A 27,134-nucleotide genomic window follows, 5' to 3' on the forward strand; every position below is an offset into this window, starting at 1 on the left:
ACAAATTAACCTATAGAATAAATATAGCAAATAAAGATATATGATAAATATAGCAAATCAAAATATAGAAACATAAAAATATATACCTGAATTCTGTGATTTCATGAAATGTTTAACAAAACCTGAACTGTTTAACAATTATGTGAAATGTTCAACAATTACCTCAACAAGAGTTTTCTGTATAACCTTGGTTATTTTTGCTCGATACCATCTACATGTTGTTGGGGAGTAGGCCACACAATAATTACCAGCTGACCAATTAGCCACAGTCACCACACTGTTACTGTATGTATCATTCAAATCTGACATCAATCTGAAAGTTATTTTAAATCAATACATGGTATCAAATCAATACTTGGTAACAAATCAATACTTGGTAACACATCAATACATAGAGGATATTTGTTTAGTTCAGTGTAAGATCGGAATATATTTCACCGAGTGAGCACCAAAAGGAATATTTCACGAGTGGCGCAGCCACGAGTGAAATATGAACTTTTGGTGTTCACAAGGTGAAATATATTTCGATCTTACACTAAACTAAACAAATTTTCTTTTTATTATATGCAAAGAAACGTTTTAAAAAGACATTTAACCTAATACTGAATGAAAAGCGCGCCAAATAATAATACAACGTGACGTCATTTACGACGTCACGTCATTAAGTTGGTACCCAGTACTGTGCACGCTGGTATTACACTGAAACAACGTAAGGGGCTTAAATTCAAAACAGTGAAATTATCAAAGTGGTAATTTCACTGTTTCAAACAGTGAAATTACCAGTTTTATATCACTGATATATTTCTATAAACCACCGAAAAGCATGTAATAAATGGTATCAAATCAATACTTGGTAACAAATTTGTACTTGGTAACAAACTGATACATGACATCAAGTCAATACTTGGAAAAATAAATAATTACTATCAGATTGATTCTTGGTAAGAAATAAATACGGGGTAACAAGCAAATTCGTTGAATTTATATCCCCCGCCGAGTACTGGTTTTTATTAACACAACAACTGAAAACATGAGGCTTTATATATATATTTATCATGGCATAAACAGTAATATTCTTTGAACTTGATAAATATTCAGGGCAATAACAGAGCCATAACTTTGTGTTAAATAGTAATATCTGGAAATGCCAATGAGATGTATGCATACAACATAACTAATCAAGGGCCATAAATCTGAGTTATAAGTATCTGACCGGAACAAGGCAACTATATGCACATCTCCTCTTAGTATCCCATAAAGTTTCATTGAATTCAAGCCAGTAGTTGCAGAGAAGTAGCGCGGTAAAGATTTTTGCTCTATATGCATACTGCATAACTAATCAAGGGCCATAACTCTGAGTTTAAGTGTCTGACCGGAACAAGGCGATGATATGCACATCTCCTCTTGGTATTGAAGGTTCCCATAAAGTTTCGTTGAATTCCAGCCAGTAGTTGCAGAGAAGTAGCGCGGAAACAATTTTTTCTCTATATGCATATTGTATAACTAATCAAGGGCCATAACTCTGTCTGACCGGAACAAGGCAACGATATGCGCATCTCCTCTTGGTATTGAAGATTCCCATAAAGTTTCATTGAATTCCAGCCAGTAGTTGCAGAGAAGTAGTGCAGAAACGATTTTTACTCTATATGCATACTACATAACTAATCAAGGGCCATAACTCTTGAGTCAAAGGGTCTGACCGGAACAAGCTGACAATATGCCCATCTCCTCTTGATATTGATGATTCCCATAAAGTTTCGTTGAATTCCAGCCAGTAGTTGCAGAGAACTACTCCGAAAACGAAATTTTACTCTATATGCATACTACATAACTAATAAAGGGCCATAACTCTGAGTTAACAGGTCTGACCGGACAAGCTGACGATATGTGCATCTCCTCTTGATATTGATGATTCCCATAAAGTTTCGTTGAATTCCAGCCAGTAGTTGCAGAGAACTACTCTGGAAACGAAATTCGGACGGATGGATGGACGGACGGACTGACAATAACAAATAAACCGATCACAGCAGTAAATGATATCAGTAGTAAGGGATATCAGCTGTAAAGGGTATCAGCAGTAAGGGATATCAGCTGTAAAGGGTATCAGCTCTAAGGGATGTCAGTTGTAAAGGGTATCAGCAGTAAGGGATGTCAGTTGTAAAGGGTATCAGCAGTAAGGGATGTCAGCTGTAAAGGGTATCAACAGTAAGGGATGTCAGCTATAAAGGGTATCAGCAGTAAGGGATGTCAGCTGTAAAGGGTATCAGCAGTAACGGATGTCAGCTGTAAAGGGTATCAGCAGTAAGGGATATCAGCTGTAAAGGGTATCAGCAGTAAAGGATGTCAGCTGTAAAGGGTATCAACAGTAAGGGATGTCAGCTGTAAAGGGTATCAGCTCTAAGGGATGTCAGCTGTAAAGGGTATCAGCAGTAAGGGATGTCAGCTGTAAAGGGTATCAGCAGTAAGGAATGTCAGATGTAAAGGGTATCAACAGTAAGGGATGTCAGATGTAAAGGGTATCAGCAGTAAGGGATGCCAGCATTAAAGTGTATCAGCAGTAAGGGATGTCAGCTGTAAAGGGTATCAGCAGTAAGGGATGTCAGATGTAAAGGGTATCAGCAGTAAGGGATGTCAGATGTAAAGGGTATCAGCTCTAAGGGATATCAGCTGTTAATGGTTTCAGGAGTAAGGGATGTCAGCTGTAAAGGGTATCAGCAGTAAGGGATGTCAGCTGTAAAGGGTATCAACAGTTAGGGATGTCAGATGTAAAGGGTATCAGCAGTTAGGGATGTCAGCAGTAAAGTGTATCAGCAGTAAGGGATGTCAGCTGTAAAGGGTATCAGCAGTAAGGGATGTCAGCTGTAAAGGGTATCAGCAGTAAGGGATGTCAGATGTAAAGGGTATCAGCAGTAAAGGATGTCAGCTGTAAAGGGTATCAGCAGTAAGGGATGTCAGCTGTAAAGGGTATCAGCTCAAAGGGATATCAGCTGTTAATGGTTTCAGGAGTAAGGGATGTCAGCTGTAAAGGGTATCAGCAGTAAGGGATGTCAGCTGTAAAGGGTATCAGCAGTAAGGGATGTCAGCTGTAAAGGGTATCAGCAGTAAGGGATGGATGTCAGCTGTTAATGGTTTCAGGAGTAAGGGATGTCAGCTGTAAAGGGTATCAGCAGTACGTAGTTGTCAACTGTAAAGGGTATCAGCAGTAAGGAATGTCAGCAGTAAGGAATATCAGCAGTAAGGGATATTTGCAGTAAGGGATATCAGCAGTAAAGGATATCAACAGTAAAGGATATCAGCAGTAAGGAATATCAACAGTGAGGGCTTTCAATATTATAATACTCTTGATATCAGCAGTAAGGGATGTCAGCTGTAAAGGGTATCAGCAGTAAGGGATGTCAGCAGTAAGAGATGTCAGCAGTAAGGGATGTTAGCTGTAAAGGGTATCAGCAGTAAGGGATGTCAGCTGTAAAGGGAATCAGCAGTAAGGGATGTCAACTGTAAAAGGTATCAGCAGTAAGGGATGTCAACTGTAAAAGGTATCAGTAGTAAGGGATATTTGCAGTAAGGGATAGCTGCAGTAAAGGATATCAACAGTAAGGAATATCAGCAGAAAGGGGTATCAGCAGTAAGGAATATTAGCAGTAAGGGATATCATCAGTAAGGGATATCAGCAGTAAGGGATATCAACAGTAAGGAATATCAGCAGTCAGGGATATCAGTAGTAAGGGATATCAACAGTAAGGAATATCAGCAGTCAGGGATATCAGCAGTAAGAGATATCAACAGTAAAGGATATCAGCAGTAAGGAATATCAGCAGTGAGGGAATTCAATATTATAATACTCTTGATATTGATACATTACATTAAATGGCATTTCAAATTTGAAGATTAGCAATTCCATTAATATACAAATTCTGCTGGGTAGGAGACAACAAATTAGAAACTTGTGACAAAAATTAATTTTTCCTTACTGATCCAGCTCATCCTTGGATTTTACAAGTTGAAGGTAGAACTCTGAAGGGGATACAAAATGGCACACTGTCACCTCAAGCTCTATCTTCTTTGCCTTTACTTTCTCGTTACTTCTTTTTCCACCAGTTTCTTTCTCTGCAACACTCTTGCTCTTCATACTAGGAGATACCTTTGGTTCAACTTCAATGAAAATGAGGATACATGTAAAATATCACTACAGACAAAATAAAATAATGTGTCTCTTTCAGTTTACGAAACAGAAATCTTAAAGGGACTCCACTGAGGTTTTCTGACATAACTAATAGTTTCTGATCATTCAATCACTCAGTTTTTCAAGAATTATTATTTTCATTGTGTAAAATTAACACAACATAACTCTTTCACTCAAACAAGGCCAAAAATCATTTAACTCTGAGTATGTCTTTATCTTTTGCAGATTTTTCCATTTTAAATCCATCACTTAATCTATAATACAAGAATATCAAATTTTATTTTTTTTGGATTTTTTTTTTACCTCAGTGCAGCTCCTTTAAATCTAACATCGTTGGAATAGGAAAATGTACATGTATGCCTCTAACATGTTTCTCTTGATTTGTTCAAACTTATTTCCACATACAAAAGTGTTGATGGACAAAAAACCAGCATATACATGTATACATGTAATTTCAGACTTTTTGTAGGATTTAAACAGTATTCCAGTCATATATCATAAGAAATCTTCTTACATAATGGCTTAACTAGAAGAAAAATAATTGTTTTTAATCAAACCTTAGTGACCTTAACAAAAATAACCTTTAAACCCCATCCAAAGTTTCAGATCACTGTAATCTATATATCAAATATTTAGACATTAAGAGTGCGTGACAAGAAACAGTAAGAAAGCGAGATGGAAGATACAACAACCACTATCTATAATTTTTGTCATGGTTACAGAGATAGAAAAGAAACCTTAGCAAAAAAAGAAAAGAAATAAAGTTACTAATTTTGCAAAACTGACCCTATTCTTTTTCAAAGTCAACTATAGAATTGTTTAACACACCTGAAACATCACTCTCTGCCTTTCTTTCCTGGCTTTCACCTGGTTTGTATGGGGAAGAGTTTGCTGATTTCTTGACAGGACTTCTTTGAGTTTCTGTTTGCCCATCTTTATGACTGGAAGAACTACTCTGTAACAATGCCTGAGCAACAGTTGATTTTTCAGACTGAAAACTTTTATCAGTTGATTTCCGTTTAGAGCTACTTTGTTTTGATGTAGCAGTACGCTCGGGTGAACTTGGGGGAGTAAGGACAATCTCCTCATACCTCCTAGATGGTCTCGTATTTCTCGACTTCCAATAAACTGGCTGATGACCAAGATCCTTAAATACAGAATATTCATCAGGAACTTTAAAATGATAAATGGTTTTTAGAAATATAAATATAGAAAATTATTTGACTTTACAAATATTTGTTGATTTTTTTTGTTTGTTTTTCAATAAAGAATAAAGAATTTTCATTGTTGTAAGCACAAGACATAATTGCACAGTATTTTGTTTAAACAATAGAGTATATAACACTGACCAATTGTACAGAAAGATAAAATTTAAAAATCCAAAAAAATACTTTAACAGTATATGTGCACCATTTTTTTCATTGAAGATAAAAAAGTAACATGAGTTGATATTGTTACTGATATCATTAATGTTCAACATTTCGTATCTTATTGATACAATCTTTTAGAAAAGACAATTTTATGGTTTTTAAAATATTGATTTAAAAATAAAATGGGAGTGACATGGATACATACACATGGTTCAGGGAACGAACCTCCTCCAGCTTGATAAGACAGTCTTGGTACAACATCACTCATCTCTTCTGCTAGCTCTGTTATGTTCTGCGGTTCTGACCTGTCGCCATAGATAAACATTCTTGTTACCACCAATATAAACATCTTCTTCCAGTTTTTCAATATATTAATTTCCATAAAATTCCATGTTCAAATATCAATGTTATGTTAGTGATAAATTTTATTCCAGGTAGCACAGTATCAAGCATATTTCAATTTGTCATATACAGTGGATTCTACGCAGTTTGGCCCCCTGTATGGCAAAATATCTTCTTTACAACAGTATCAAGTCTTCAAGACTTCATACAAATTTAACCTCCCTTAAGCAATTACTTCGCAGGAACAAACAAAATATAAATCCCTAAAAAGGTAGTGTACTGAACAACAAAAAATTATTTTTTAGATAAAATGTCACTGACCATTGACCAACACTTCTGGCTATGCCATCCTCAATGACCTTCACATTCAGAGTGTCACAATTATCTTGCGTGTCAAGGTCACGAAGCACAACACTAAGGTCAACATTTGCTTGAATGACCTTCATGAAGAATTTCTTCATAGTTACACTCTCTGACCAATAATGTAAATACTGCAATAGAAATAAAGAGAGGATATTGAATGAGTGAAAGTCAAAAACTAAATTTATTGAAAGATTTAAACAAACTCATATTATCATACAAGCCTCTGGCGAGAATAATTTTGTTTTACAAGGTCAATAAATTTAGTATTAAACATAACTTTAATATCCTATTTATCACATAACTAAAGTAAAAACAAGAGGGCCATGATGGCCCTGGATCGCTCCGCTGACCCATCAACCACATCCCAGCAATGTCATAGACAAGCATCCTGGCCAAGTTTGATGACAATTGAGTCAAAAATGTGACCTCTAGTGTGTTAAAAAGGTTTTCCATATTTGGGCAATGCGACCTAATTTTTGACTGGAGACGACCCATATTCAAACTTGACCTAGAAATTATCAAAACAACCTTTCTGACAAATTTCCTGAATATTTGGATCAATACCGGAGCCACTACAGTGTTATAAAGATTTTTCTATTTTTAGCTCCTGTGACCTAGTTTTTGACCGGAGATGACCCATCTTCGAACTTGACTTAGAAATCATTAAAACAACCTTCCTGACAAATTTCCAGAATATTTGGATCAAAACTGCAGCCAGTAGAGTGTTAACAAGCTTTTACCATTTTTAGCTCCTGTGACCTAGTTTTTGACCAGACTTGACCCATCTTCGAACTTGACCTAGAAATCATCAAACAACCTTCCTGACAAATTTCCAGAATATTTGGATCAAAACTGCAGCCACTAGAGTGTTAACAAGCTTTTTCTATTTTTAGCTCCTGTGACCTAGTTTGAGTCAAAAATGTGACCTCTAGTGTGTTAAAAAGGTTTTCCATATTTGGGCAATGCAACCTAATTTTTGACTGGAGACGACCCATATTCAAACTTGACCTAGAAATTATCAAAACAACCTTTCTGACAAATTTCCTGAATATTTGGATCAATACCGGAGCCACTACAGTGTTATAAAGATTTTTCTATTTTTAGCTCCTGTGACCTAGTTTTTGACCGGAGATGACCCATCTTCGAACTTGACTTAGAAATCATTAAAACAACCTTCCTGACAAATTTCCAGAATATTTGGATCAAAACTGCAGCCAGTAGAGTGTTAACAAGCTTTTACCATTTTTAGCTCCTGTGACCTAGTTTTTGACCAGACTTGACCCATCTTCGAACTTGACCTAGAAATCATCAAACAACCTTCCTGACAAATTTCCAGAATATTTGGATCAAAACTGCAGCCACTAGAGTGTTAACAAGCTTTTTCTATTTTTAGCTCCTGTGACCTAGTTTTTAACCGCAGATGATCCATCTTCGAACTTGACCTAGAAATCATCAAAACAACCTTCCTGTCAAATTTCCAGAATATTTGTATCAAAACTGCAGCCACTAGAGTGTTAACAAGCTTTTTCTATTTTTAGCTCCTGTGACCTAGTTTTTTACCGGATATGACCCATCTTCAAACTTGAGCTAGAATTCATCAAAACAACCTTCCTGACAAATTTCCAGAATATTTGAATTAAAACTGCAGCCAGTAGAGTGTTAACAAGCTTTATCTATTTTTAGCTCCTGTGACCTAATTTTTGACCGGAGATAACCCATCTTGGAACTTGACCTAGAAATTATCAAAACAACCTGCCTGACATATTTCCAGAATATTTGGATCAAAACTGTAGCCAGTAGAGTGTAAACAAGCCTTATCTATTTTTAGCTCCTGTGACCTAGTTCTTGACTTGAGATAACCCATCTTTAAACTTGATCTAGAAATCATCAAAACAACCTTCCTGACAAATTTCCAGAATATCTGGATCAAAACTGCAGCTACTAGAGTGTTAACAAGCTTTTTCTATTTTTAGCTCCTGTGACCTAGTTTTTGACCGGAGATAACCAATCTTCGAACTTGACCTAGAAATTATCAAAACAACCTTTCTGACTAATTTCCAGGATATTTGTAGAATGTTAACAAGCTTTTTCTATTTTTAGCTCCTGTGACCTAGTTTTTGACCGCAGATGACCCATCTTCGAACTTGACCTAGAAATCATCAAAACAACCTTCCTGACAAATTTTCAGAATATTTGAATCAAAACTGCAGCCAGTAGAGTGTTAACAAGCTTTTTCTATTTTTAGCTCCTGTGACCTAGTTTTTGACCGGAGATGACCCATCTTCGAACTTGACCTAGAAATCATTAAAACAACCTTCCTGACAAATTTCCAGGAAATTTGGATCAAAACTGCAGCCAGTAGAGTGTTAACAAGCTTTTTCTATTTTTAGCTCCTGTGACCTAGTTTTTGACCAGAGATGACCCATCTTCGAACTCGATCTGTATTTCATTGAGACAAACATTCTGACAAAGTTTGACAATGATCCAATCAAAACTGTGACTGCTAGACTGTTAACAACCCAATTGTTGACGACGAACGACGCACGACGACGGACATAGCCCCATCACTATACCTCACCTTGACCACTTCGTGGTCAGGTGAGCTAATTATCCCCGCCCACGGCCTATCTACCGCCAGACATTAACCATTCTATTACCAAGGTTTGCACTAGTCCTGTGCAACCGGCCAAAAATGGTCAAAAGTAAAGTGCCTATAGTGTAAAACTAATATTAAGGCGCCTTAATGCTATGTTTGAATAATTGTAATGTCTTCATGTTACTTTGTTATTGCACTAGTGTAATATCATATTTATAAAATGGCTTCAATAGCCTCCTGTGCCATGATTTATGTGATACATATACAATATTAAATGTCAATTTTAAGAATACATATTCATTTGAATCAGGGAATATTTCATTTTTTTTTTTTTTTTTGAAATTCTGTCAATTTGAAGTAAATATTTATGATGACCTTGCATAGATGGTTGTAAAAATTTCACTTTAAAGAAGAAAATGTTTTATCACACAATCAGTTTTTCAGGGGGAGCAGTATTTCAAAAATAGTGTGTCACATTTTTTTTTTCTTTTCTGTTTAAATTTATCGTAAAACATCAAACACTTCAACAAACAAGAGTACGGCAGGCAGTGTTAATGCTTGTCTGTTATGAAAATTAACAATACTGCTGGATGCTTACACATTGTATGTAGTTGAAGTAATGAATACAAAATTACTTTCATCAATTAATGCAGAGAGACTAGTTTGTTGCATGTGTAAAAGTTTTCAAAATAATCGTCATATGTTGTTTGTTTCTCTGAACCAAAGAACGCTCATTTTAAGGTACCCTGCCCCCTGATTTAAAACTTACCTCTGTAGTCCAACCTTCATCAATATTATGTGGCTGGACATCTTTCAAAGAACACTGAATGGCCTGAAATGAAAATACAAATATTACATGAGAAATTTTATTGTGTATTATAATCTGCCTTTCTCATCACATTTAAAATACCATCAATAAAATTTTTTTTATACAGTGTGTTGATTATGCATTTAAAATTAAAAGAAAATGAGCCTGAAATGTGAAAGAAATTCTGAAGAAATTCTAAAGAAAACAAGGGCTATCAGTGATCACATGAGTCGCCTCAAGAAAGCCAATTGCATATTGCAGCCACTGTGTAGACAGAGACACAAAAATCATTAACAGGGCAAAAAACTTTTTTATTCAAGGGCCATAACTCTACCAAAAATCGTTCAACCGGAAAACCTTTGCTATATGTGCAAGCTACAGATCAATCCTGTAAAGTTTCATTGAAACTGCATTAGTGGTATAAGTTAAAGAGGACAAATTTAAAAATAAAAATTATTAAAGGGCCATAACTCTGACAAAAGTCATTGAACCGGATAATGCAGAAGATATGCACAATTAGACTTGGTACTTATCATTCCTGTAAAGTTTAGATGACATTGCACCAGTAGTTTTTGAAGAGTAGTCCGGACAAGTTTTGTGACATACATACACAGACGACAGAGAAGTGTCCCCTATATGTCGCCACTACTTTTGTACACACAAAAAAACAAATAATTTTATTTATGAAATACAATTGTTTTACAGACATTTTGACATACTCAGTCACCATGGTTTTGTTACATAATTTTTCTGCTACATTTATAACTCTACAGTTACACATATTTTATATTTATATACATACAATGAAGCAAAATTCTTCAGAATTATCTTCTTTTTCTTTTTTTTTTGCTTAAAAAAAAAAAAAGTTGGCAATAAAATACAAATTTTTTTTACCTTCATTTTGTACTAACCATAACTTCATAAAGCTGTTAATGAAAATAGGTATTTATATTTTGATAGATATGAGAGTATTACTTACCTGTACTGGCAGAACTAGGAAAGAATCAATTATCTTCCTCAAGTTAAACACATTAACAGTCTCAGTGTTACCATAGTCAACATACTGTACAACAACCTCTTGATGGCCAGGTAAATGTACAACCTTAGCTCGGTACCACAAACCGTCTCCACTGAACCGTGACACACAAATCATTCCTACGTTAATGGAATAAAACCAAAATCTGTTACACAAAATAAAACAGGTGCTTTTAATTTGAAATATGTTCACAATGTTTTAACCTTTATCAAAGGTAAGATTGCATCTGTAAGTAAAAACTTAATATGAAAAGAGAGTATAGGAGCTGAGTGATGAATACGTTGGGCTAGTGACCTTAGGATCTCTGGGTTCAAATCCTGTATAGGGCAAGCCATTGTGTCTGTCAGCAAGCTCATTGTTCAGTTCCAGTTGGTACCAGGAACAGATTTCAGAGCTTATAGCTTCCTATACATTCAAACTACATTACACACCTCCTCTATTGTTTGTGACAGGTCTATATTTTTCGGATAGACCTGTTTAAACAAAAGAAAGTCCGTTATAAGGTCTATCTTTTGCACGTGCACAGGTCAGTTCTAGACAGACAGACCCGGTCATGAAATACACGTGAAAAAATAGACCTGCCTATGCGCAGACAAATAAAACATGAAATGCAATCAAAAATTAAAACCATTTAAACTAAGCAATTATTCCAGCACCCCTATATTAAATCTTTTCAATAAAAATAATGGATAGCATATCAGAGTTAGGACACATTTAACATTTATTTAATCGCGTAATTTTTTAAGTAATTTTAATTCTGTCATTAAGTTCATAATATAACAAAATTAACGCTTAAACTTCATATGTATGAAACTATATAGCAGAAATCACATCATACTCATGACCATTTTAAAATGTTAATAAAGTTATAGGTGATTTAACTTAAAACATTTTATGATGAACGAACATGTTTTATTCTAAAACACTTTATAATCTATAAAATATAGTTTCGGTTTATGTATCTCACACTTGCCAACAATATACATATGTAAGTATTTCGTGGTCTGCTGGGTATCCACACATTGCCCTTCGGACAGTTGCCCCCCTCGCTAGTTTGCCCCCTTTTTGCAATGGCGGTCTACTTCCCCCCCCCCCCTCATATCTTTGGAAGGGGCGGACATTTGTCCCCCCTCCCTGTTTTAAAAAATATTTTATTGTTGAATATTTGCTACCATAATTCATCGCCTATTGTGCTTAAATACACAAAAACTCTCGCGCAAATTTGTGAAAGTCAAAATAGCATCCATAAATAAACAAGATATGTTTGTAAAACATGTATGCCCCCTATCAGCAGCCAATTAGTCATGTGATAAGGTTATTATGCATGACTTCTGACCCAGTGATCAAACAATTTATAAGGGTTATAAAGTATCTACTGGTCATGACCTTGACCTTTGACCCCTTGACCCAAAACTCAATAGGGGTCATCTGCTGGTCACGACCAATCATCAAACAAAGTTTGAAGTTCCTAGGCCTAGGCGTTTTTAGTAAATTGATCAGAAACTGTTTTTACCTACAAGGTCAATGTGACCTTGACCTTTGACCCCTTGACCCCAAAATCAATAGGGGTCATCTGCTGGTCATGACCAATCACCATGCCAAGTTTGAAGTTCTTAGGCCTAAGGGTTCTCTTATTATTGATCGGAAACCGTTTTAACATACAAGGTCAATGTGACCTTGACCTTTGACCCCAAAATCAATAGGGGTCATCTGCTGGTCATGACCAATCACCATGCCAAGTTTGAAGTTTCTAGGCCGAAGCGTTCTTTAGTTATTGATCAGAAACCGTTTTTACTTACAAGGTCATTGTGACCTTGACCTTTGACCCTTGATCCCAAAATCAATAGGAGTAATCTGCTGGTCATGACAAATCACCATACCAAGTTTGAAGTTCCTAGGCCTAAGCGTTCTTGAATTATTGATCAGAAACCGTTTTTACTTAAAAGGTCAATGTGACCTTGACCTTTGACCCCTTCACCTAAAACTCAATAGGGGTCATCTGCTGGTCATGACCAATCATCACACAAAGTTTGAAGTTCCTAGGCCTAAGTGTTTTTAGTTAATTGATCGGAAACCGTTTTTACCTACAAGGTCAATGTGACCTTGACCTTTGACCCCTTGACCCCAAAATCAATAGGTCATCTGCTGGTCATGACCAATCACCATACCAAGTTTGAAGTTCCTAGGCATAAGGGTTCTTAAGTTATTGATCGGAAAGCATTTTTACGTACAAGGTCAATGTGACCTTGCCCTTTAACCCCTTAACCCCAAAATCAATAGGGGTCATCTGCTGGTCATGACCAATCACCATACCAAGTTTGAAGTTCCTAGGCCTAAGGGTTCTTTAGTTATTGATCGGAAACCGTTTTTACCTAAGAGGTCAATGTGATCTTGACCTTTGACCCCTAGACCCCAAAATCAATAGGGGTCATCTACTGATCATGACCAATCACCATCTCAAGTTTGAAGTCCCTAGGCCTAAGGGTTCTTTCATTATTGATCGGAAACCGTTTTTAATTAAAAGGTCACATTGACCTTGACCTTTGACCCCTTGACCCCAAAATCTATACGGGTCATCTACTGATCATGACCAATCACCATACCAAGTTTGAAGTTCCTAGGCCTTAAGGTTCTTTAGTTATTGATCGGAAACCGTTTTTACCTACAAGGTCAATGTGACCTTGACCTTTGACCCCTTGACCCCAATATCAATAGGGGTCATCTACTGATCATGACCAATCACCATACCAAGTTTGAAGTTCCTAGGCCTTAAGGTTCTTTAGTTATTGATCAGAAACCGTTTTTGCTTACAAGGTCAATGTGACCTTGACCTTTGACCCCTTGACCCCAAAATCAATAGGGGTCATCTACTGATCATGACCAATCACCATACCAAGTTTGAAGTTCCTAGGCCTTAAGGTTCTTTAGTTATTGATCGGAAACCGTTTTTGCTTTCAAGGTCAATGTGACCTTGACCTTTGACCCCTTGACCCCAAAATCAATAGGGGTCATCAACTGGTCATGACCAATCACCATACCAAGTTTGAAGTTCCTAGGCCTTAAGGTTCTTTAGTTATTGATCAGAAACTGTTTTTTGCTTTCAAGGTCAATGTGACCTTGACCTTTGACCCTTGACTCCAAAATCAATAGGGGTCATCTACTGGTCATGACCAATCACCATACCAAGTTTGAAGTTCCTAGGCCTTAAGGTTCTTTAGTTATTGATCGGAAACCGTTTTTGCTTTCAAGGTCAATGTGACCTTGACCTTTGACCCCTTGACCCCAAAATCAATAGGGGTCATCAACTGGTCATGACCAATCGCCATACCAAGTTTGAAGTTCCTAGGCCTTAAGGTTCTTTAGTTATTGATCAGAAACTGTTTTTGCTTTCAAGGTCAATGTGACCTTGACCTTTGACCCCTTGACTCCAAAATCAATAGGGGTCATCTACTGGTCATGACCAATCACCATACCAAGTTTGAAGTTCCTAGGCCTTAAGGTTCTTTAGTTATTGATCGGAAACCGTTTTTGCTTTCAAGGTCAATGTGACCTTGACCTTTGACCCCTTGACCCCAAAATCAATAGGGGTCATCTACTGGTCATGACCAATCACCATACCAAGTTTGAAGTTCCTAGGCCTTAAGGTTCTTTAGTTATTGATCGGAAACCGTTTTTGCTTTCAAGGTCAATGTGACCTTGACCTTTGACCCCTTGACCCCAAAATCAATAGGGGTCATCTACTGGTCATGACCAATCACCATACCAAGTTTGAAGTTCCTAGGCCTAAGGGTTCTTTAGTTATCACTCGGAAACCATTTGGTCTACGGACCGACGGACCGACAAGTGCAAAGCAATATACCCCCTTTTTTTCAAAATGGGGGCATAATAAAACTAAAATGTTTCCATTGGCAAACATAAAATCTATACACGAGCTGACAAGTCACAAGTCCCAACGGCAAGAAGGGGGCATACGTCCGCGGGGCAAATGTCCGAGGGCAAATGTCCTAGAATCTGAATTGTCGGATACGAAATACTATCAACATAATTATTCAATACTTTTTATAACAGATCTATTCACTTTATATTTGACAAATTGCACATTTCGCTTTTTTGATTTTAAAGGGGAAAGCAAAGTATATATTGTATTTAAGCAGAACTTTAATAAAAGCTTACCTGTTTTTGCGTTGTATTACAAATAATATTTGTGCATTTCAACAAATTTCAAGCCAATATAGTTTTAACGGTGTGTAAGTTGGATATCGGCCTCGTTCATCGATCTTTCTGATAAGGAAAGACCTCGTACTCGGTCGATATCCTATACATAAATTCCATATAAACTCAAGGATAAATTATTTACACAGAACCTCCTATATATTATAGTATTAACTTACAAACTGAAGGGCAGATGATAAATCAAGTACGTTTCCATGTTACAGCAACTTATCAACAAAAGGACAGATTATTTACCCAGTACCTCACATATGTTACATTAATTAATCAGCTAATAAACAGATTATTCTACAGAGTGCCTTCAATATGTTACACTAAGGACAGATTCAACTTATCCAATACCTCTCATAAATTACAGTAACTTACCAACTGAAGGACAGATTATGTGCCAGGTATCCTTCATATGTTTGTTGTAAGTATCTTGTATATGAGCCATCATTGTTGCTAGGTAACTTGTCTCATCTCCTTCCTGAAAACAAATTAATCTCTATAACCACAAAAAAAAAACATTGAAATAATTTCTTGTGGACAGTATTAAGAATTGTTGAGTAAACTATTAAAATTGCAATATGTACTTTATAATATGATTTCACAGAGTATATAAATAATATTTATCCAAACCTCTTGAACATAGAAGCAATCTGGAGTTCCAGCATACGTTACAGTAACAATATATGTCTGACCTTCTTCTTTAGGAGATGGACTCAGATAATTTCTATTTGGGGCTGGGGCTCCTGAAAATAATGTAAAAACAGCCAATAAGTTAGCTTTATATGTTATCTGCAGATTTTAGTGCTATCATTTCCTCAAAGGTCAAATTGTTTACATTTTTTTTATATAGATTTGTCTTTGTTTTAATACTTCTAGTTCAAATCTCTTTATGTGTTCCCACTCTCTTTCATGTGAGAAAACTATCCAGGTAGTTGATGATTCAACCAAGATTACTGCTAATATCAGACGTAATGTACAGATATATATATATATATATATGTAATATACTTTTTTGTTCTAACCTGTCCAACAGTTACTAACCATGTCACGTCATCATTGTTAAGGGGCTTAAAAACAATCTAGAATCTTAAATGAACCATAAGAAATGAAATTTGTATGCAAATATCTTTTCACACTGAATTTTTATTACCGGTATATCTTAATTCATCTTTGTTTGGTTTTAAGTCACAATATGAACACTGTAAAGGGCAGTTGGTGACTCGATCTCCAGCTTTTCTGGTGGAGGAAGACCTCTGGTGCCTGTCTGTACATTATTTCATGCACAAGCAGGTACCTATGTCAAACATAACTCTTACCTCCAGGTACTGGTAGACTGCTTGGAGACTCAAACCTTGCAAGATCTAAGAATACTAGGGCATCTCGTACAGATATTGGCCGATCATCTAAAATATCTTCATCTGCTGGTTTACTCAGGTCAACATAAAGTACATTACTAGTTTCACGCACAATCTGTAACAACATATACAGACAAGTGATATTGATCAATGTTGCCCTGGTTCCCTTCCGCCCCATCAACGAAGACTAAATGCTAGCATACAGAGCATCATATTAAATTCAGCAACAATTTAAGGCGGAGCCGAACTTCCACAGAGGTGGAGCAAATGAACTAAGTGACACAGTCGTTACGTCTTTCAATGGTTAAGAATGATCGACTAAAGACTGGCTCATTGGCACGTTATTTATTACGTAGATAAAATTAGATAATGATAAAAAGAATATGATATTCAAATATGGCACTATCACTTCAGTTAAACGTTTATTCTAATCCCTTAAAGCTCTGTGACATGTTGTACATCAGAAAAGCTTTTTTTATTAGAAAATTTGAAAACAGTGTGATTTTGTTTAAACAAAAAAAAGAGAAGAAAATGTTACTGGCATATTGGTGTCTTACAACCATGGAATTAGACAATTTTATTGGCATATTTTGCAGATTTATTTTGGTGTGGTTTCAGGAAGTCCACATATTTAAATTTTCTACAAAAGATATGACTTACAGCCAATCAATAAATAAATGAATTAAATGAAGTATCAATTTGTAAATGAACATAGTTGAAACAAGATAAACTACTTACAGTAAGTATCATGACTTTACTTTCAACCATTTTAGCAAATGTATTGATAGCTTCAACCGACCAGGTTCCATCCTGAAATATTGATTCACATATACCAATATCAGATATCATCCTGAAATATTTACATATACTACTATCAGATATCATGCAAACATGGCTAGATATGTTACAGTCAAGCACATTAGCAATTTTGTATCACAAAAACTTGTCTTTACATAGACTTCTATTTGCATCATTCTTACTTCTTTATCTTCATAGTTATAAATTGTATACCATACATGTTCTAATATATATTAAAAAAAAAGAAAGCCATTTTAAATATCAGTACCGTTATAGCTATTCTAAATCATTATCAACAAGTAATTATCATAGTATTACAAGCAATCCATAAGTCCCCTACCGGTAGAACCCCATCAACATTCTGAAGGGCCATTGGCCATTCACTAATGTTTCAATTTTTCTATATTTTAAGTAAATTTGTTGGAAAAGTTCTTTAAAAGTGATCACAGGAAACAGTTTTTATGAACAGACAGACAGACGGACTGAAGGACACTCTAAAGTTAATATTTGAAACATCCCTGTTACCAAAATATAACATTTTTAAAAGCAAAATTCTTAAAGAGGAGATAACTCTTGAATTAAAGATGCAATTTCATAAAAAATTTCAGCTCTTTTTGGCTAATCACAAATATTGTTATATTTGCCATGTTTTAAGCCTATTTGTTGCCAAGGCAACCAATATTTTTTCAAAATGGGTCAAAGACAGAAAAGGCCGGGTTGCATTTGTACACCAAATATCATGAGGCTGTGATGTTAAGAAAAAATTTCCATTGACCCATAAATGTCGAAATTTAATTCAGTAGGTAAACAGGTAGTGGATTAGCTACACACCTAAAATCGAATCCCACAGTATGGGACCATGTGTCAATGCTGTATGTCAAATATCAAGAGGCTGTGATTAGTAGTTTCTGAGAAAAATGTTACGAAAATTTCCTTCCATTGACCATTAATGTGAACAGGAAGTGGATGAGCTGCAGACTTGAAATCGAATCCCACAGTATGGGACCATGTGTCAATGCTGCATGCCAAATATCAAAAGGCTGTGATAAGTAGTTGCTGAGAAAACTGTTACGAAAATTTCCTACCATTGACCATTAATGTAAAAAAATCTAACTAATTTAACTAAGTGGATAAACAGGAAGTGGATGAGCGACAGACCTGAAATCAAATCCCACAGTATGGGACCATGTATCAATGCTGTATGCCAAATGTCAAGAGGCTGTGATAAGTAGTTGCTGAGAAAACTGTTACAAAAATTTCCTACCATTGACCATTAATGTCAAAAAATCTAACTAATTTAACTAAGTGGATAAACAGAAAGTGGATGAGCGACAGACCTGAAATCCAATCCCACAATATGGGACCATGTGTCAATGCTGTATGCCAAATATCAAGAGGCTGTGATAAGTAGTTGCTGAGAAAACTGTTACGAAAATTTCCTACCATTGACCATTAATGTCAAAAAATCTAACTAATTTAACTAAGTGGATAAACAGGAAGTGGATGAGCGACAGACCTGAAATCCAATCCCACAATATGGGACCATGTATCAATGCTGTATGCCAAATATCAAGAAGCTGTGATAAGTAGTTGCTGAGAAAACTGTTACGAAAATTTCCTACCATTGACCATTAATGTCAAAAAATCTAACTAATTTAACTAAGTGGATAAACAGGAAGTGGATGAGCGACAGACCTGAAATCCAATCCCACGGTATGGGACCATGTGTCAATGCTGTATGCCAAATATCAAGAGGCTGTGATAAGTAGTTGCTGAGAAAACTGTTACGAAAATTTCCTACCATTGACCATTAATGTCAAAAAATCTAACTAATTTAACTAAGTGGATAAACAGGAAGTGGATGAGCGACAGACCTGAAATCGAATCCCACGGTATGGGACCATGTGTTAATGCTGTATACCAAATATCAAGAGGCTGTGATACGTAGTTGTTGAGAAAACTGTTACAAAAATTTTTTCCCCGCCCGCCCGCCGCCCGACATTCACCATACTATAACCCGGGTTTGCACCTGTGCAACCCGGCCAAAAATAGGAAAAACAGATAAGACATGCATAATCTCAAGACTGCCATCTACCCATATGTCAAGTTTCATAAAAATATTTCCAGTACTTTTTGAGTTATCACTTGATTCAGTTTATGTGTAAAATTTGCCATATTTTCAGTCTATGTGTTGCCATAGCAACCAGAATTTTCAACATAGGAAGAAAAAAAAAAGACGCGCATAATCTCCAGACTGCCATCTAACCATATTACAAGTTTCATAAAAATATTTCTATTACTTTTTGCGTTAACACTGGATCCAGTTTATGTGTAAAATTTGCCATATTTTCAGTCTATTTGTTGCCATAGCAACCAGAATTTTCAACATAGGAAGAAAAGAAAAAGACGAGCATAATTTCCAGACTGCCATCTACCCATATTTCAAGTTTCATAAAAATATTTACAGTACTTTTTGCGTTATCACTGGATCCAGTTTATGTGTAAAATTTGCCATATTTTCAGCCTATTTGTTGACATAGCAACCAGAATTTTCAACATAGGAAGAAAAGAAAAACACGTGCATAATCTCCATACTGACATCTATCCATATATCAAGTTTCATAAAAATATTTTCAGTACTTTTCAAGTTATCGTGGGATCCAGTTTTGTGGACGGACTGACTTACGGACGGAAGTAAACCTCAAGTCCCCTCCGGTAAACTGGTAGGGGACTAATAAAAGTACTTAATGCAAACACAATTTCACATGCTGTATTTATACAGTAGAACTTCAGTAAGTCGAAGTTGAAGGGACTTGCGAAAATACTTCCTCACATCAGGGCTTTAACTAATGAATCGGTCAACAGTTAAAACAAATACGAGCAGATAACACTAACCTGTGCATGTTTTTCACAAGAGTTATAGGGGATACAGCGCATTATAAATAAACATGAAAAAAAACATGATGGCAGACAGTATGATTTTTTTTGGGTGGGGGGGGTGGGGGTGAGTAAAAAAACAAACTGTTAAGTGTTATAAAAATATTTTCCCGCTCGTCCGCCGTTCATCATACTATAACCCGGACTTGCACCTGTGCAACCCAGCCAAAACTTCAACACTCATATAGGTTAGCGTTATAAAGGGATGGCAGTATATATCATGACAATAAAATGCCTAATAGACAGCATTTATGGTAAAACAACAATTTCAATGCTAAACCATAAAACAATTTTTAACATAACAATATCTAGTTTGAGCATTTATCATATCAAAACAAGCAACATGTACACATGTATACCTTTACTTTAGATGTAACATTAAAAAGGCAACACTCTAATGAAAACTCTGGGTGCCTCATGAACTTGGCCTGCATGTTCCGCAACCTTGTAAAATAGAAAAATAATCCAATATACAGTCAAACCTTGATGTTAATGACATCCACTCATCAATAATAAAATTAATAATATATCAACTTCCAAAATCTTTTTCTGGTATTTTTTGTGTCTTTACATTAAATTGACAGTGAATATATTGCTGTGAAACAAATGCTTATCAGTGTCCAATCATCTGGAAAAAAACTTTTATGCATGTTCTGTAAAGTGAACATAACAGTGTGGCTGTCTTAATGCATGTAACTTATCAGCCTATCATGTAAAGTGTAACATGAACATATCTTATAGGAACTAATAAGTGTGCATGATATGGCCAACATAACCAATTGGCTGTCTTAATGAATGTATCTTATCGGCCTATCATGTAAAATGAATATAACCTTTAAGTGTGCGCAATATGATATGGTATGTAAAGTGATTTTTACTTTATAGTGTGTCCCACAAAGTGAACATAATATTGTGGCCAGCTATTTGAAAATAACTGATCAGCATGTCCATAGAAGGAACATAACTTGTCAACATACCATGTAAAGTGAATATAACTTAACAGTGTGTACCAATAAGTGAATATTACTTATTTGAGTGTCCAATTAAGTAGACATAATATATCAGCAATGCAGTAAACGTATGCTGTGTAAAATTAACATATTTTAATAATAATCAATGAGACTCTTCAAGATTGATCAATGAACCTTGCACATATGAGTAAGTTAAGCACTGACCAATAGGATAAACAGACAGCTATCCATTCACTGTTCAAAGTGAATATTAACATGATCTATCGAGTGAAGGTCATTTATAACAATGAGCCATCCATTCCTTATAGTGAACATGTTTATCAAAAGTTTTATCAAAATAAACAAATAAAGAGATACAAACCTTTGTACATTGACCACTTCAGTGTTCCCATAGTCTATATAAAATATTTCAACATTTGTATTCTCAAATATCCCGTCAATTGATTCCATCACATGTATGATACGCCCTCTGTACCATTGGTTATCTAATGAATACTTGGCTAACACAACATCATCTAAATTAAAATAACTTAACTTAAATGAAAGAAAAACTAATTTCCTATTTAAAGGAACAAGTCATAATATTCATTACAAAAATATAGTAACCAAAGAACTTAACAAGGGCTGTTGGTAGGACAATGTGCTAGACTTTTCTCAGTGCTTAATAGTTAATAGTGGATAATGTAGAAACTTTTAAGTCCAAAACGGGTCATAATTCTGTTAAAATCAATGTTACAGTTATAAAAAGTACTAAGTAAATGCATCTTAGTGAATGTATGTACATAACTTAGTGAATGTGTAAGCTAACACCAATCTTACAATACCATTTAGGGCTGTCATTGATGGAAAATTTGGTATCGATATATCGAGAAACATATATCAACTTTGACAGTAGGTACGAAGAAATACATTTAAACATGTGTTATAGATTGGGATCATGGTGTTATACTTGCTGGTATTAGACATTACTAATACTACAAACTAACAGAAAGTTTTTTTTCTATTATTTTTGTCACTGACATATGAAAACAGAGTTTAAAGTTCAAGTTAGCCAAGAAAACTGGAATAAGTGACTTCTCTTATTAGGCAAAATAGAGGTATATTCACTAACAGAAATAAATAAATTTTAGCTTGAATCAATATTTGTTAATGTGTACCGATATTGTATCAGATGATGAATGTCAATGATATATATCAATGTTGCGATATTCGATGATAGCCCTACAATACATCAATAAATGAGCTGGCCATGACAAAACCAACATAATGCGTTTGCAACCAGCATGGATCCAGACCAGCCTGCGCATCCGCGCAGTCTGATCAGGATCCATGCTGTTCGCTCTATAACAAGTAGAGAAACTGACAGTCAGTGAACAGCATGGATCCTTATGGGCAGGCTGGTCGGGATCCATGCTGGCCGCAAACCCATAATGTTGGTTTTGTCATGGCACGGCTCAAATAAATATATCAGAAATACAGAGAAAAACATACCAACATCAACCCCAGTGACCATATGTTGTTTAGCAGCTGGACTGTTACAGAACTGTTGTAGACCATGTGACATCACTGCAAGCTTTGAGCTATCTTTCTTTAACTGTACCATAAACTTACATGGATTTTGAATATGTGTAACTAGTACATTCTCATTCTGTCCTGAAAACATCACCAGTGTAAACTTAATATCCTTATATATACTACTGATATCAGAATACATAATATATATTTGACACGAGAACTGCCAAAGTCAAAGCACAGCTGATATGTAAAAAGGAAAAACTTAATACAAGCCATCTGCTGTACACATCTTTTTTTTCTTTTCTTTTTTTAGAAACTCCTTCCCGAGATTTCGTTCACTGAACTCGATATAAGCACATTGTATCAGACAAAAATTAATAAACATTTTATCTTAAAATTCTATCAGCTGAAGCCATTTAATCTTTGGTTAGATTTTTTTGTGAAACTTACACTGGAAAATTCACATGATTATTTAAAGATTAATTTTAATTCACAACTTCATAATATTTTGAAACACAATGTCTGGTAAATTGAGTTGTCCACATGATTTTTTTTCTCTTATAAATGCCCTACTTTAAAGACACATTTCTATGGTCAAAATTTTTAATTTTGTGTGTGATAAAGTAAGGTTTACATGTATTAAGAACCCAAAATAAATTGGGTAAAATTCCATTCTTTTTTATGGTTTAAAATAAAAGTTACAGCGAAAAAACATCATGTTTTGTCCATTAATATGTAGAATCCCAGTATGGTTTGTTCTACTTATTTACTTAGATGAAAACTTAAAATGGAATGTTCAAATAAAGCACGTCTGTAATAAATTACAAAAACAAATTGCTCTCTTAAAGCATATATCGTACTTTTTATCCGCTGAAATGAAAGAAATGTTTTACAATTCTTATATTTTACCTTGTTTTGATTATTGTTGTATTATATGGAGTACTTGTAATAAAACTGAATTTGAAAAAGTGAATAAACTGCAGAAACGCGCAGCAAAGATAATATCGTGTAAACCAGTTAAAACGCCTTCTTTACAGCTTTTCCTTAAATTAAACTGGTTGACTTTCGAAAATAGATGCACATATCATACAGCATTATTAGTATTTAAATCTATACAAGGATTGACTCCTTCCTACATTTCAGATATCATAGTGTTTTCGAAAAATCAAACGTATACACTTAGATCAACTACAAATAGAAACATAATACATGTAAGATCTAATACGAAATATGTTAAAAGAACTTTTAGAAATAATGCAATGCAAGTATGGAATAATTTACCTTTATATATTAAAGAGTCTTCGTCTCTATATGCTTTTAAAAGAAATATGAAAAAATATTTGATTGATATACAATTTAAATGAATCTGATGTATGCATGTGTCTGTCTATTTGAATGGTTGTTGTTTATGTTGATTTTAATATGTGTGTACATATTTGTGACTTTCATTATCTTGTTTAATTGAAGGCCATATTGTAAATAAGATTTGTATTTCTTAATATGTTACCTTCATGAAATAAAGTGTTTATTATTATTATTATTATTACCCTTATTGTAAGACTAGCATCTTTCAAAACTCGTATCTCTATCCTTTATATCATTGGTCATACATGCCAAGATTAATCCTGACATGAATTTGTTTTTTAATATCTGTAAACTAATTTTTTACCTCAAAATTTGAGATATATTTCAATTACAACTTTCTTCACTGATATTTAATAATTATTATAATAAATGATGTAACACCATTACTAATCTCAGTTTAAAGCAGGTTATCAGATTAATGTATGTTTTTTTAAGGTAACACCTTTTTTCTAGAGACAATGTTTGATTTAGAATTGATGCCTCAATAAAAGAGATAAGTACATGACAATAAAGTTTAAAATTTTGACTCTTGGTCTTTCATATTTCATTTCAAAAATCTTTTTTTTTTTTTTTTTTTGGGGGGGGGGGGGGTAATGTTATTTCAGTATAGGTTAAACCCCTAAAATTGCATAGAAATTCTTGTTTCATTATCTTTCTTTTCGATTTGTTGATATTTTCACTTTCACATGCTTAATTCAATTCTTATCAAAGTAGGCTGAAAACCAAAAAATACCACAGACCAATATTTTGTCTTAGAATAACCGTCTGTAGTTCCCCTATGAATAAAAACTGAAAATTGGAAACTATGTAATTGTTTGGAAATTGAAACAGGACCTTATGATACATTTGGAGGAAAGAACTAAACCAAATCATTTACTTCAATTAAACACTACAAGATTGTGGTTTAAACCAAGATTTTTTTAATGATATGATGTACTATGTGATGAACTAACTAGCACTTTAAGTAATAATATCTTTATACTACTTGAATACGCCATATGCCATGTACAAAAGTAAAAAATCATCCTACTGCTTTTAATCTTGAATAATCTACTGAAATAATAGAATACATTTAACTCTTTAACTGACACGACTTTTTTGTTTAACATTTGTTTCTTACCAACATAATCATGCCTTTTTGCTGGGTCACTATCGGTCAGATTATCACATCTATTCCTTTTGGCAAATATAGCTATTTTTTCTAATTGTTACAATGCAAAATTTCCCAAACTGGACTAGGGCCCCCCATACCATGAGTGAAAACAAAAAAGCCTGTTCATAATTAAATTAAAAATGTAATCTTGCCTTACATGTAATTACAGATTAGATTGTTAGGCATAGCAACCCTCGATAGTTTTTTTTTTATAATGAAATCTTGAAGAATACCTTTTACTTTTCTCTTTTGAGGCAGAGATTTTTTCACAGGTTTTGACGTTTTAACAGACTCAACAATCTTGTCCCCTGCTCCGTCTAACAAAATCTCTTGCTCTTCTGTTATACATGTATGAAACAAAACAATAATTCATTAGCACACTAAAAGGGAAGATAAAGAAATAAGGGAACAAGTGGATTTCCGATAAAATCTATGATAAATGCATTTAAAGTTTACATACATGAAACATTAATTTTTATTTTCCTCTAAACTCTTAAAAAGAAACTTGAAAACTAAAACAAGTAAAAGTTACATCTAAAACAGAAACAAAACCAAGTTTATATTACCAATGTTTCATTTCCTTAAACAAGTAAGAGGATTGTCAGTCAAATGCTGCTCACAATAACAAATATCTAGTTTGAATGAAAATTTACAAGAATTCAAGGGACAATCTTATGCTGGTAAAGGCATTGTCTTCTGAAGAATTAATTATTAATCAAAAAGTGTTAATTTTAGGAGACATGTCAAATTTGTTTGATCAACCAAAAGAGGACTGTCTTATGATCCCCCTGTGATGTAGTCTGACAAAACTTTACCTTCAATGATTACATCATTCCCCTTGTGATGTATTCTGACAAAACTTTACCTTCAATGATTACATCATTCCCCTTGTGATGTAGTCTGACAAAACTTTACCTTCAATGATTACATCATTCCCCTTGTGATGAAGTCTAACAAAACTTTACCTTCAATGATTACATCATTCCCTTGTGATGTAGTCTAACAAAACTTTACCTTCAATGATAACATCATTCCCCTTGTGATGTAGTCTTACAAAACTTTACCTTCAATGATTACATCATCCCCTTGTGATGTAGTCTAACAAAACTTTACCTTCAATGATTACATCATCCCCTTGTGATGTAGTCTGACAAAACTTTACCTTCAATGATTACATCATTCCCCTTGTGATGTAGTCTAACAAAACTTTACCTTCAATGATTACATCATCCCCTTGTGAATGTAAGCCTTACAAAAACTTTACCTTCAATGATTACATCATTCCCTTGTGATGTAGTCTTACAAAACTTTACCTTCAATGATTACATCATCCCCTGTGATGTAGTCTTACAAAACTTTACCTTCAATGATTACATCATCCCCTTGTGATGTAGCCTGACAAAACTTTACCTTCAATGATTACATAATCCCCTTGTGATGTATTCTGACAAAACTTTACCCTCAATGATTACATAATCCCCTTGTGATGTAGTCTAACAAAACTTTACCTTCAATGATAACATCATTCCCCTTGTGATGTAGCCTGACAAAACTTTACCTTCAATGATTACATCATCCCCTTGTGATGTAGCCTTACAAAACTTTGCCTTCAATGATTACATCATTCCCCCTGTGATGTAGTCTGACAAAACTTTACCTTCAATGATTACATCATCCCCTTGTGATGTAGTCTAACAAAACTTTACCTTCAATGATTACATCACCCCCTTGTGATGTAGTCTGACAAAACTTTACCTTCAATGATTACATCATTCCCCTTGTGATGTAGTCTTACAAAACTTTACCTTCAATGATTACATCATTCCCTTGTGATGTAGTCTTACAAAACTTTACCTTCAATGATTACATCATCCCCTTGTGATGTAGCCTGACAAAACTTTACCTTCAATGATTACATAATCCCCTTGTGATGTATTCTGACAAAATTTTACCCTCAATGATTACATAATCCCCTTGTGATGTAGTCTAACAAAACTTTACCTTCAATGATAACATCATTCCCCTTGTGATGTAGCCTGACAAAACTTTACCTTCAATGATTACATCATCCCCTTGTGATGTAGTCTTACAAAACTTTACCTTCAATGATTACATCATTCC

At 34.7% G+C, this 27,134-nt stretch overlaps 1 protein-coding gene across 1 annotated transcript in view; it reads right to left on the reverse strand.

Annotated features, from left to right (window-relative positions):
- The window catches only part of LOC132724245 (tudor domain-containing protein 6-like), a 109,823-nt gene that overhangs the window by 20,901 nt on the left and 61,788 nt on the right, over nt 1–27,134 (reverse strand). Inside the window, exons 14-28 of the mRNA XM_060709078.1 lie at nt 25,247–25,351; nt 22,472–22,633; nt 21,342–21,495; nt 20,369–20,453; nt 17,013–17,084; nt 16,236–16,389; nt 15,550–15,662; nt 15,295–15,397; nt 10,642–10,817; nt 9,624–9,686; nt 6,217–6,386; nt 5,759–5,858; nt 5,012–5,330; nt 3,972–4,152; nt 163–313 (exon numbers count right to left, since the gene is read on the reverse strand). Coding sequence (XP_060565061.1) covers nt 163–313; nt 3,972–4,152; nt 5,012–5,330; nt 5,759–5,858; nt 6,217–6,386; nt 9,624–9,686; nt 10,642–10,817; nt 15,295–15,397; nt 15,550–15,662; nt 16,236–16,389; nt 17,013–17,084; nt 20,369–20,453; nt 21,342–21,495; nt 22,472–22,633; nt 25,247–25,351 — 2,108 coding nt within the window. The remainder of the gene's footprint in view (nt 1–162; nt 314–3,971; nt 4,153–5,011; nt 5,331–5,758; nt 5,859–6,216; nt 6,387–9,623; nt 9,687–10,641; nt 10,818–15,294; nt 15,398–15,549; nt 15,663–16,235; nt 16,390–17,012; nt 17,085–20,368; nt 20,454–21,341; nt 21,496–22,471; nt 22,634–25,246; nt 25,352–27,134) is intronic.

The sequence above is a fragment of the Ruditapes philippinarum genome, unplaced genomic scaffold (assembly GCF_026571515.1).
Source record: "Ruditapes philippinarum isolate M1 unplaced genomic scaffold, ASM2657151v2 ctg2035_1_1_1_1, whole genome shotgun sequence".
NCBI lineage: Eukaryota > Metazoa > Mollusca > Bivalvia > Venerida > Veneridae > Ruditapes > Ruditapes philippinarum.